At 49.8% G+C, this 13,103-nt stretch overlaps 1 protein-coding gene across 1 annotated transcript in view; it reads left to right on the top strand.

Moving 5' to 3' along the window:
- Positions 1-13,103, top strand: part of QTRT1 (queuine tRNA-ribosyltransferase catalytic subunit 1) — a 66,698-nt gene that overhangs the window by 37,182 nt on the left and 16,413 nt on the right. Inside the window, exon 8 of the mRNA XM_040346447.1 lies at positions 2,344-2,453. Within this exon, the coding sequence (XP_040202381.1) occupies positions 2,344-2,453 (110 nt within the window). The remainder of the gene's footprint in view (positions 1-2,343; positions 2,454-13,103) is intronic.

Below are 13,103 nucleotides of genomic sequence, written 5' to 3'. Positions count from 1 at the left end.
ACCCTTCCAATCTGAGAGACCTGGAAAGAAGAGTGATCCAAAATTCCAGTAGAGGTGTGCAAGAGACTAACTGATTTTGGTTAATTTTTCCAAGGGGCGTGCTACCAAATATTAAATTGAGGGTGCCAATAATTTAGTACAGTCCATTTTTGGAGTTTTGCATGGAATGTGTCAGATTTGGCTTTTTGTTTCTCCACTTTTTTTTGTGTCCTACCAATACAAATAAAATAAATAAACATGAGAATGCCTAAACATTTGTAATTGCAACAATTTTCTGGGAAAAGTGGCGCATTATCTGACAGTGCAGGGGTGCCAATATTTCTGTAAAATTGGCTTTACCTGGAATTCCTCTTTAACGGCTTGCTGACCCCCGCCTGTACATGTAAGTCGGGAAATTGGTATGGCTGCGCTAAGTAACGTACTTGTATGTTACTTTGAATTTCGCACCGTGCGGGCGCTCCCCTGCTGCGAGCTCCGTGACCGTGCCCCCCGCAGACTCTATGTCCGCTGGTGTCCCGTGATCATGTCACAGAGCGGCGGAACGGGGAGATGCCTATGTAAACAAGGCATTTCCCTGTTCTGCCTAGTGATAGGACACTAATCTACTGCTCCCTGTCATCAGGAGCAGCGATCAGTGTCGTGTCACTGGTAGCCCAGCCCCCCCACAGTTGGCATCCCTCCCTAGGACACACTTAACCCCTTCCTTGCCCCCTAGTGGTTAACCCCTTTCCTGCCAGAGTCATTTACACAGTAATCGGTGCATTTTTATAGCCCAAATAGGTCCCAAAATAGCATCAAAAGTGTCCGATGTGTCCGCCATTATGTCGCAGTCACGATAAAAATTGCAGATCGACGCCATTACTACTAAAAATATTTTTGTAAGAAAAATGCCATAAACCCTAACCTATTTATTTTATGGAACAAAAAATAAAAACCGCAGAGGTGATCAAATGCCACCAAAAGAAAGCTCTATTTATGGGAAAAATAGGACGTACATTTTATTTGGGAGCCACATCACATGACCACCCAATTGTCAGTTAAAGCAATGCAGTGTCGAATTGCAAAAAGTGGCCTGGTCCTTTGGCAGCCAAATCCTCTGGGGCTGAAGTGGTTAATACCTCTGGTGTGTGTGTTTTTTTTTTTTTGCCTTTCAGTCCTGGCGTCAACCACTCCCTACTTCTTCTTGTACAGGCTTCACAAGGACAGGAATTGGGGGTCTTGGCTGGGAAAAAAACCCTGACAGAAATGTAAACTCTTCCCCACTAACCCCATGTAACCATTTACTATGCCCTGTTTTGTACCATTGTTTGCTTCCATGTATCCTGTGTTGCCAGTTGGATTAAAGGGTCACTAAAGGAAAACATTTTTTTTTTAGCTAAATAGCTTCCTTTACCTTACTGCAGTCCTGGTTTCATGTCCTCATTGCCCGTTTTTGCTTTGATGTTGCTGTAAATCCAAGGGTCAAGTCCTGGGGAAAAAAGTTTGGGAACTCCCACCCAAGATCCACTCCCCAACCCCAAAAAAAAAAAAACGATACGCTCATATGCATAATTACTAAACCGCATGTTTTTTTTTTTTAGATCCACTGTACCATAGTAATTCTTTATGTTACTGGCAGCTTCCTGTATATGGATTCATCTGGTAGTGTGCGGGTATTCCGTCACTTCCTCGATGCCGCAATGTCTCCTGGGAACAATGACAAAATCTCCAAGGAGACATTGCGGCATCGAGGAAGTGACGGAATACCCGCACACTACCTGATGAATCCATATACAGGAAGCTGCCAGTAACATAAAGGATTACTAAGGTTCGCTTGCCCCTGACAGTGACTCGAGCTGGGCATCGCCGCTTAGTGAAGGATTGGCTCGGCTGCTCTAGTCCTGCAAAGGGAACTGCGTTCCTGCTGTGAAAAAAGTGCAGGAACTCCGTTCCCGCAGGACTTGAGCCCTGTGTAAATCCTCTCTGTTCTGGACACTTCCTGGTTGTCTGTTTCCTGATCACCACAGTACTGGGAGATTTTTCACTGTGGTGACTAATCAAGGAGGTGTGATTACTGTGTGTAAAACGAAACTGGATTGGTGCTGAGGAGTTTTTGACAAAGTATCACTGCCCTCTATTGGCTCTCTGTACATCAGAGAACCAGCAAACAACAGCAAAAACTAAACTAACCTGCAGGCACATTATATGATTGTTTTTTATCTATTTTTAATCGTTTTTAAAAGGAATCGGTTAACTATTATGTCTCTATACCCTGTAAACAGTAATTTCAGCTAAAACATTTTTTTCTTTTAGTGACCCTTTAAGATCACTGATAATAATTTTTTGTTTATTGTTCTTTTGCAGAGATTTGGCTCCGCTTTGGTTCCGTGGGGTTCCTTGCAAATGAAAAACAAACAGTTTGCAAAAGATTTCCAACCTATAGACAAAGACTGTAAATGTCCAACGTGCCTAAGGTAAAAAAAATTATTGTACCGTATATTGTTCATCCTGTTATGAGGAGGAGTAGTGTATCTAAAGCCAAGCTTGTCAGTCCTTGGATAGGGTGGCTGCATTTGCCACTTAGGGACCGTCCACTGCAGGTATACTGCGGCAGAGCAGCCCCCCCCCTGCGCTAAATCATGTACATGATCTGATTCTTCTGGGTAGTGGGCATGCGCGGGCCATTTAAAGTAGCACAGTTCAGAATAGAGAAAAATGGCCTGGTCATAAATGGGGTAAAATCGTCCAGAGCTTAAGTTGTTATTATTGGGCAATTGTGATTCTATTTTTTGTTGACTTGGTTGCCCCCACCCCCGAGTGCTGCCCATTTAGGCTTTATACCTACCTTCAACCTTGATCCAGTAATCTTCACTGTGCTGCCCTACTTCTTGCTCCACCTGTGTGTCGCAGCCCCATTCATTGCTATGAGAAAGCTGTACCTTAAAGTGGAGTTCCACGCGAAAGTGGAAGTTCCGCTTATCAGCCTGGGGGGGGGGGGGGTACCTGTTTTTTGACCGGTCTGGCCCCAGCATCAGCTGTTGGTGGTGGCTTCAGTGTGTAAGAGGGACAGCTGACAGAAGCCCCATAGTAAGTTAACTTACTATGGGTGATGTAATTTCCCAGTCATTGTCCTTCCTCTCCTGCACACAGCGGGGCAGATCCTCAAAGATCTGCACCGGCGCAGCATATCTGAGATACGCTACGCCACCGTAACTTACCTGGCTTTGGTTTGAATCCAGAAAAGAATTTGCGCCGTAAGTTACGGTGGCGTAGTGTATTTCTCGCGGCGTAAGGGCACGGAATTCAAATGCGGCGAGTAGGGGGCGTGTTTCATTTAAATGAAGCGCGTCCCCGCGCCGAACGAACTGCGCATGCCCCGTCCGTCAAAACTCCCAGGGTGCATTGCTCAAATGACGTCGCAGAGACGTCATTGTTTTCGTCGTGAACATAAATGGCGTCCAGCCCCATTCACGGACGACTTACGCAAACGACGTAAAATTTTCAAAATTATACACGGGAACGACGGCCATACTTAACATTGAGTATGCCACCAGATAGCAGCTTTAACTATACGCCGGAAAAAAATTGCATCTTAGATCCGACGGCGTACTAAGGCGTACGCCTGTCGGATCTAACACAGATGCCGTCGTATCTTGTTTGGTGAATATCAAAACAAAGATACGCCGGCGTAATTTCTTTGAGGATCTGCCCCAGCATCCGCCGCTGGAGACCAGACCGGATTGTCTGCAGAATAGGTACAGAGTTTTTTTTTATTTTTTACGGGGTTAGATGGATTAGGTTTAGAATGTGGCAGAGAGCAGGTTATTAAGTTACCGGTAGTTAGTTTTTGCCTGAACTTACACTTTAAAGCTTTTTTTTTTTCTTTCTTTTCACACTTCCTGTCCCAAGGTGACAACACTCCCTCGCTGTACTGTATCTATGGAGTAGCAGTGTAGTCACCCTAGGCTGTTCTCCTGATTTCTAATACAGAACCCTTTCTCTTTTCCCCATCTCTGTTACATAGGGATAAACATTGCATAGAAGAGAACTGCTAAGGCTGATAACATTATTTGAGATTTCAGTGCTCTGCAGGACATCGGATTTCTGTACTTGTAGAAAATATGCTTAACGCAGGGCTGGTGCAAGGATTTTTGACACCCTAGGTGAAACCTAATTTTGCCGCCCCCCTTGACTCCACCCCTGACCCCACCTCCTTTGCCCTGCCCTTGTATACCCCACCTTTCTAACGAAGCGCCCATCAAATGCAGCCTCACCAGCGCCCATCAAATGCAGTGTGTGTGTGTGTGTGTGTGTGTGTGTGTGTGTGTGTGTCTGTGTGGCGACATTTGGCAGATATTGTAATATACATAGACATTTTAAAATTCCATGTCAATGATCATGAGAGGGGTTCAGGGATCAGGATACTCCAAAACGACACTAGCAATCAACAGGAGGACAATCTAAATCCTCATAAATGCAGTTACACAAGAAATTGTCATTACATATACAATATACAACAGTTTTTATTAACCACACCAGTGTTACCTGCTGTACTGTGTACCTGCCTGCTTCCTCTGTGTTGGTGCCTCTTCCAGGCTCCACCTGTCCCCATGCCCGGGAGCCGGTGCCAGTGCCACGCTATATCCCATGATGCATCATCCATGCCCGCTCCAGACACGGCCAGGAGAGCGTGGGGGGCTGTGCTGCTATACATTGTAGAGAGGAGTGAGAGCGGCCTTGGTGCTGGAATGTGGACACAGAGAGCAGAGAGGGAAGAGGGGGGGCAGCTGCCTGATTCTGAACGGAGAGCATAGAGGGAGATTGCTGGACACATGTGACACAGTGTCAGAGATCAAGCCGTGCGGGGGGGGGGGGTTGCTGCTGCTGCTGCCGCCGCCGCCAGGGCGGCTGCCTGGGGATAATGCAAACTCTGTGGAGGGCAGTGCGGGACTCGCAGTATAATAACCAGCGGTCGCCTATTCCGCCTAGTGGTAGCGCCGGCCCTGGCTTAACGAGCAACTGCACTTTTGTTGAGAGAAAAAAACATTCCCCTCTGGGTGATCTATGTACATCGCAAGGATTTTAACAAACTTTGTTGCAGATTCCTACTTTTTTTTTTTGTTATTCTGAAGAAATAGCTGTTTGTTTTTCTGTGTGCAGGGTGAATCTGCATTGAAATTATTTTAAAATTGTCAATCGGCTGCTGCACCTGCAGGGCTTTAATGAGGAAAGTGGCAGGAATGGCATCCATTTAGACGTGATTTCCCTTTGGGAGTACCTCACTAAAATTACTGTATATACTTGAGTATAAGCCGACCCGAATATAAGCCGAGGCACCTAATTTTACCACACAAATCTGGGAAAACGTATTGACTCGAGTAAAAGTCATTTACCTTTGATCTCCCGCTGTGTCATGCTGCAGCCGTCTATTGTAGCAAAGCCCCGTCTCCTCTTCGTCCGTGATAGACGGAACACTGATCCCAGCATTGTATTAGTGTTCAGTCTATCACGGACGAGGAGGAGGCGGGGCTTTGTTTCAATGGACGGCCGCCGACTGCAGCATGACACAGCGGGATACTTGAGTATAAGCCAAGGGGGGCTTTTTCAGCTTTAAAAAATGTGCTGAAAAAGTCGGCTTATACTCGAGTATATATGGTACGACTTTGTTGCAGGGGATGCCCAAAATTGTATCGTTTTGTTTTTTAGTTTTTTAACTATTAGTATTTATAATTTTTAATTCTTAGTATTTTTATTTATTCGTATTCTCATTTTTAATTAGTATTTCTATTTTTGTATCTTAGTGCAGACTAATGGGAAAATCAGTGTGCAAGTAGAGAATGACATACCTGGGGGGTGGGGTGTAGGCAACCTGGTGCCCTCCAACTGCTGTGGAACTACATTTTCCATGAGGCATTGCAAGGCTGGCAGTTACAATTACTCCCTGCCTACCCCTGCCGTACGCCATCTGTGTATAGCACGCCTCCAGGTAACCATAGAAAATTACAGTTGCAGATTGCAAACGAAAGGTTATTTTTTTTTTAATGGCATTTAATAGCAATAGGACTTCTGTCACAATTGTTATGCACTATGTAATTTTTTTTTATTCGCTATATTTTTTCCCGACAAAAGTGAAGTTACCCTTCAAAAAGAAATTTTTTTTTTAATGCCGCCACCAAATCTAATGCCGCGTACACACAATCGTTTTTCGGCATGAAAAAAAATGTAATTTTTCAGCATGTACAAAAAACGAAGTTTTTCCAACTTCATCATTAAAAACGACGTTGCCCACACACCATCGTTTTGGAAAAATTATGAACAAAGCGCGGTGATGTACAACACGACGGCACTCTGAAGGGGAAATTCTATTCGCCTTTGGGCTGCTTTTAGCTGATTCCGTGTTAGTAAAAGACGATTCACGCTTTTTTGTCTGTTACAGCGTGATGAATGTGCTTACTCCATTATGAATGGTAGTTTTACCTGAACGAGCGCTCCCATCTCATAACTTGCTTCTGGGCATGCGCGGGTTTAAAACGTCATTTTTGCCCACACGCGATCGTTTTTAACAACACGAATAACAACATTTTAAAAAACAACGTGAAAAAATGCAGCATGTTCGAATTTTTTTTTGTCGTTTTTCAGAAGCCGAAAAACGATGTGTAGCCCACACACGATCATTTTAAATAACGTTTTTAAAAACGTCGTTTTTTTTTCATGCCGAAAAACGATCGTGTGTACTAGAGGTCGACCGATATATTGGCCGGCCGATATTCGGTCATTTTGGAGAAATCGGCATCGGCCGATTATTATCCAAATGTGGCCGATATTTAACATATCTGCATCAGCAGAGTGTGGAGAAGGGAGGAGGAACATGGGATTCCTCCTCCCTTCTCCACACTGTGTCTGCAGAGCAGCGCCGTGTTTGTGAAACACTAAGGGAACTGTCACTAGAGCGGTCTGATGTCGGGGTGGGCGGGACTCGGGGTGGGCGGGATTCAGCTGTCCAACACCAGCCAATGGGATGAGATCATTGGCTGGATAGCTGCTGGGGCCCACCTCCAACATCACGATGAATCTGAGCTCCTCTCTGCAGCACCATGTGAAACTGTATGGAGAGAGAGAGAGTTTCACACAGCTCTACATTATGGGCTGTGAAACCTGCCAGTGCCATCTGCTAATGCCAACCAGCCAGTGCCAACTAGTACCAACTAGTGCCACCTGCCAGTGCCACCTACCAATGACAACCAATGCCACCTGCCAGTGCCATCCAGTGCCACCTGCCAGTGCCATCTATTGCCAATTAGTGCCACCTGCCAATCAGTACCAACCAGTGCCACATACTAGTGCCACCTGCCAATGCCACGTGTCAATGCCAACCAGTGCCATCTGCCAGTGCTAACTATTGCCATCCAGTGCCACCTGCCAGTGCCACGTGCCAATCGGTGACATCTGCCAGTACCAACCAGTGCCACCTGCCAATGCTAACTAGTGCCACCTGCCAATCAGTGCCATCTGCTAGTGCCAATTAGTTCCATCCAGTGCAACCTGCCAGTGCCACCCGCCAATCAGTGCCACTTACCAGTGTCACCTGTAAGTGCCACCAGGGCCGGACTGGCCTACCGGGATACCGGGAAAATTCCCGGTAGGCCGCTTGCTTTTGCCTGCTGTACTGCCTTTCAATCAAATGCAATCAGCGGCGGGCCGTAGCCGCGGCCGCCATCGCCGCTGCTGCGGCCGCCGCTCTTATCAATTCGCAGGGGTGACGGCTGCACTGAGTTCCCTGACCCTGGGCTGCTTTTCCATCAGACTGTCACTGCGCCGGTAGTTAAAAGCAGCCGCGCGGGCCGGCGTGTTGCAGCCGCCATGCTCGCCGTCGCACTTCCCTAGCTTCTTACCTAGCTAATCAGTGAGCACTGAGCAGCATCACTGATCATGTGAGGAGGGAGGAGCCGAGCAGAAGAAACATCGGGACTAGTTCCATCGTCCCGTGCGGCGCCAGCACCGCCCACAATGTCTCTTCAGGCAGGGTCACGAGTGAGGGGAGAGCCGCAGGGCAGAGGAGAAGTGAACGGCGTCGCACCCCTGGAGCACAAGGTGAAGGAGGGGGGGGTGTGTGTAATACAATGTACAGGAGGGAGGGGTGATCGGATGGGGAAGGGGAGTAATGTTTCTGTATCCCAGTGCCCCCCCTGTACTCTCCTCCCTCATCCCAGTGTCCTCCCTGTACTCCACTCCCCCATCCCAGTGTCCCCCCTGTACTCCCCTCCCCCATCCCAGTGTCCCCCCTGTATTTCCCTCCCTCATCCCAGTGTCCCCCCTGTATTTCCCTCCCCCATCCCAGTGTCCCCCCCTGTACTCCCCTCCCTCATCCCAGTGTACTCCTCTGCCCTATCCCAGTGTCCCCCCTGTGATCTCCTCCCCCATCCCAGTGTCCCCCCTGTACTCCCCTCCCCCATCCCAGTGTCCCCCCCCCCGTGATCTCCTCCCTCATCCCAGTGTCCCCCCTGTGATCTCCTCCCTCATCCCAGTGTCTCCGCTGTGCTCCCATCCCAGTGTCCTCCCCTTACTCCTCTGCCCTATCCCAGTGTCCCCCCTGTGATCTCCTCCCCCATCCCAGTGTCCCCCCCGTACTCCCCTCCCCCATCCCAGTGTCCCCCCCGTGATCTCCTCCCTCATCCCAGTGTCCCCCCCGTGATCTCCTCCCTCATCCCAGTGTCCCCCCCCGTGATCTCCTCCCTCATCCCAGTGTCCCCCCTGTGATCTCCTCCCTCATCCCAGTGTCTCCGCTGTGCTCCCATCCCAGTGTCCTCCCCGTACTCCTCTGCCCTATCCCAGTGTCCCCCCTGTATTTCCCTCCCCCATCCCAGTGTCCCCCCTGTATTTCCCTCCCTCATCCCATTGTCCCCCCTGTACTCCCCTATCTCATCCCAGTGTCCCCCCTGTATTTCCCTCCCTCATCCCAGTGTCCCCCCCTGTATTTCCCTCCCCCATCCCAGTGTCCCCCCTGTACTCCCCTCCCTCATCCCAGTGTCCTCCCCGTACTCCTCTGCCCTATCCCAGTGTCCCCCCTGTGATCTCCTCCCCCATCCCAGTGTCCCCCCCATACTCCCCTCCCCAGTTTCCCCCCCCCCCTGTGATCTCCTCCCTCATCCCAGTGTCCCCCCTGTGATCTCCTCCCCCATCCCAGTGTCCCCTGTACTTCCCTCCCCCCATCCCAGTGTCCCCCCTGTACTCCCCTCCCCCCATCCCAGTGTCCCCCCTGTGATCTCCTCCCTCAACCCAGTGTGCCCGCTGTGCTCCCAACCCAGTGTCCCCCCACCCTGTACTCCCCTCCACCATCCCAGTGTCGCCCCCTGTACTCCCCTTCCTCATCCCAGTGTCCCCCCCGTACTCCCCTCCCCCATCCCAGTGTCCCCCCCATGCTCCCCTCCCCCATTCCAGTGTCCCCCATCCCAGTGTCCCCCCCCGTACTCCCCTCCCCCATCCCAGTGTCCTTCTGTACTCCCCTCCCCCATCCCAGTGTCCCCCCTGTGATCTCCTCCCTCATCCCAGTGTCCCCCCTGTGATCTCCTCCCTCATCCCAGTGTCCCCGCTGTGCTCCCATCCCAGTGTCCCCCCACCCTGTACTCCCCTCCCCCATCCCAGTGTCCCCCCACCCTGTACTCCCCTCCCCCATCCCTGTGTCCCCCCTTACTCCCCTCCCCAATCCCAGTGTCCCCCCTGTAATCTCCTCCCCCATCCCAGTGTCCCCCCTGTAATCTCCTCCCCCATCCCAGTGTCCCCCCTGTGCTCCCCTCCCTCATCCCAGTGTCCCTCCTGTGATCTCCTCCCTCATCCCAGTGTCCCCCCCGTGCTCCCCTCCCCCATCCCAGTGTCCCCTTTGTGATCTCCTCCCCCATCCCAGTGTCCCCCCTGTGATCTCCTCCCCCATCCTAGTGTCCCCCCTGTGATCTCCTCCCCCATCCCAGTGTGCTCCCCTCCCCCATTCCAGTGTCCCCCCTCCCTCATCCCAGTGTCCGTCCCCCCCATACTCCCCTCCCTCATCCCAGTGTCCCCCCCCCATACTCCCCTCCCTCATCCCAGTGCCCCCCGTACTCCCCTCCCTCATCCCAGTGCCCCCCCATACTCCCCTCCCTCATCCCAGTGTCCCCCCTATGCTCCCATCCCAGTGTTCCCCCCATACTCCCCTCCCCTATCCCAGTGTCCCCCCCGTACTCCCCTCCCTCATCCCAGTGTCCCCCCCGTACTCCCCTCCCCCATCCCAGTGTCCCCCTGTGCTCCCATCCCAGTGTCCCCCCCCGTACTCCCCTCCCTCATCCCAGTGTCCCCCCCGTACTCCCCTCCCCCATCCCAGTGTCCCCCTGTGCTCCCATCCCAGTGTCCCCCTGTGCTCCCATCCCAGTGTCCCCTTGTGCTCCCATCCCAGTGTCCCATATGTGTACCCCCCCCCCTTCTCTCTCTGTCACCTACCTTTGCTGCCCTTGCAATAAAATTGAAATCTGTATAATAATCTCAGAGAGGATGGGGAGGGGCATGTGACTTAGGCTACTTTCACACTGGGGCATTGCGCCGTCGGCAGTAAAGTGTCGCTATTTTAGCAGCGCTTTACTGTCGTTTTTGCAGCGCTATTCGGCCGCTAGCAGGGTGCCTCAAAGACTTTTTTGAGTGTCCTGCCAGCACAATGCTAGCGGCCCAAAAGGGTAAAAAAAAGTCCGCAAAGCGCAGCTGCAGCCGCGCTTTGCTGGCGGTTCAGCGCCGCTGCCCATTTCAATGGGCAGGGGCGCTTTAGAAGCAGTGTATACACCGTTCCTACAGGGCCTCAAAGATGCGGCTAGCTGGACTTTTTTGCGCATCCTGCCAGCGCACCACTCCAGTGTGAAAGCTTTCGCATTGGAGTGAGAAAATAGGCTCTTTTAGGGCATTTTGCAGGCGCTATTTTGTAGCGCCTACGAAGTACCTCAGTGTGAAAGTAGTCTAAGACCCCTTTGACACTGAGGCGCTTTGCAGGCACTATAACGCAAAAAATAGCATCTGCAGCGCGCCCTGAAAGAGCCTATTTTCTCACTCCAATGCGAAAGCTTTCACACTGGAGTGGTGCGCTGATAGGACATAGAAAATTCCTGCAAGCAGCATCTTTGAGGCGCAGTAGGAGCGGCTCCTAAAGCACCCCTGCCCATGCTAGCGGCTGAATAGTGCCGCTAAAAATAGCGGCGCCTTACTGCCGATGCCCCCACCGCCCCAGTGTGAAAGAGGCCTTAAAGTGGAGGTTCCCCTAAAAATAAACTTTTAACATTGCCTTTATGAGATTAATGACAATTAGAATCGGCTGTTTTTTTAAAGAAAATACGTCCGTACATACCGTTTCCTATATGTGTTCTCACCGCCGATTCCGGGTACGATGGTCGGGGCTGGGCGTTCCTAATTGACTGACAGGCATCCGACCGACGCATACATCGCGTCAAGAGATGCCGAAAGAAGCCGAACGTCAGTGCGACTCTATACGGCGCCTGCGCACCGACGTTCGGCTTCTTTCGGCACGTATTTTTTTTTAAAAAACAGCCGATTCTAATTGTCATTAATCTCATAAATGCAATGTTAAAAGTTTATTTTTAGGGGAACCTCCACATCATGTGTGATTGTGCGTGTGTGCTAAGCAGACAGGGCCGCTGGTGATCCTACTCCCTCTCTCCCCCTGTACAGTGTCAGAGGCACTGGCGCAGCATTGGCAGAGGACTGTATCTATTACAAGGAAACACCCCCTGCACTGCTGCGTGTCCCTGACCATCACAGTGCCACTGCCAGTGAGTGTGACCTGTATGTGTACCACTGTCTGATGTTCCATTCCACTCTGCCTTTCTGCCCAGTGCTGTGCCCATGATACACCGCACGATTCCTCTGCATTTATGGGTGCTGATATTGCTGAATTTATGGGTGCTGATATTGCCGCATTTATGGGTGCTGATATTTCCACATTTATGGGTGCTGATATTACTGCATTTATGGGTGCTGATATTACTGCATTTATGGGTGCTGATATTACTGCATTTATGGGTGCTGATATTACTGCATTTATGGGTGCTGATATTACTGCATTTATGGGTGCTGGTATTGCCACATTTATGGGTGCTGGTAAGGCCATATTTATGGGTGATAAGGCCGCAATTATGGGTGCTTATATTACTGCAATCTTGGGTGGTTTTTTTTTGTTATGGTTATCTGAAAGATGGGTTTCAAATGTTTTCACAGGGGCGCAGTTTCAGTAGAAACGCCTCTCTCTCATCGTTGCACCCCTCTCTCTCACCATTGCAGCCCGGCCCCTCTCTGGCTCTCTCATGGATTTCTCTCTTTTTTTTTGGGCTGGTATATTAATGCTGTGGGGCTGGTATGAAATTATTTCCAGGGCTGGTTTTCATTCCCAGTCCGGCCCTGAGTGCCACCTGCCAAAATTTTTTAAAAAAACGGCCTAAAATATCGGCCGCAAAAATCGTCATCCTATATCTGCCACCCCGATTTCTAAAAATCGGCATCGGCCAGGGAAAAACCCATATCGGCCGACCTCTAGTGTGTACGCGGCATAAGGATTTGAAAGCTGCAATATGTTACATCTTTGTTTTTGGGTTTAGAAAGCTTTAATAACAAAAACCCCAACCGCAGAGCTCTGCCATGAATATTTATTAGTTTAAAAACACATCAAATTAAGTAATCGCTGATAAGTTCCCTCGAGTATTCTGAAATATCCTTTCTATTTTATTCATTAAGATATATATTTTTTTTTTTATTCATATTTACTGTCAGTTGATGGTAATTTATATTTCAGAATTACTAAGAGCTCTTATCAGTGATTACTTCAATTTGATGTCTTCTTAAATGAATGAATATCCATAGCCGAGCTATGTGGTTGTGTATATACAGTGTGTATGTATGTGTTTTTATTAGGGTTGTCCCGATACCGATACCAGTATCGGTATCGGGACCGATACCGAGTATTTGCGCTAGTACTCGTACTCGCGCAAATACTCCCGATACCAAAATAGAATACTTTTTTTTTTTTTGTGACATCGAGCGGTGCATAGAGGCAGGGCCGGATTAACCGTGGGGCTGATGGAGCTGCAGCTCCAGGTCCCCAT

This window comes from Rana temporaria, chromosome 3 (assembly GCF_905171775.1).
Source record: "Rana temporaria chromosome 3, aRanTem1.1, whole genome shotgun sequence".
NCBI classification, from domain to species: domain Eukaryota; kingdom Metazoa; phylum Chordata; class Amphibia; order Anura; family Ranidae; genus Rana; species Rana temporaria.
Note: the sequence above shows the minus strand (reverse complement) of the source record. Positions and strands in the feature narration are given on the sequence as shown.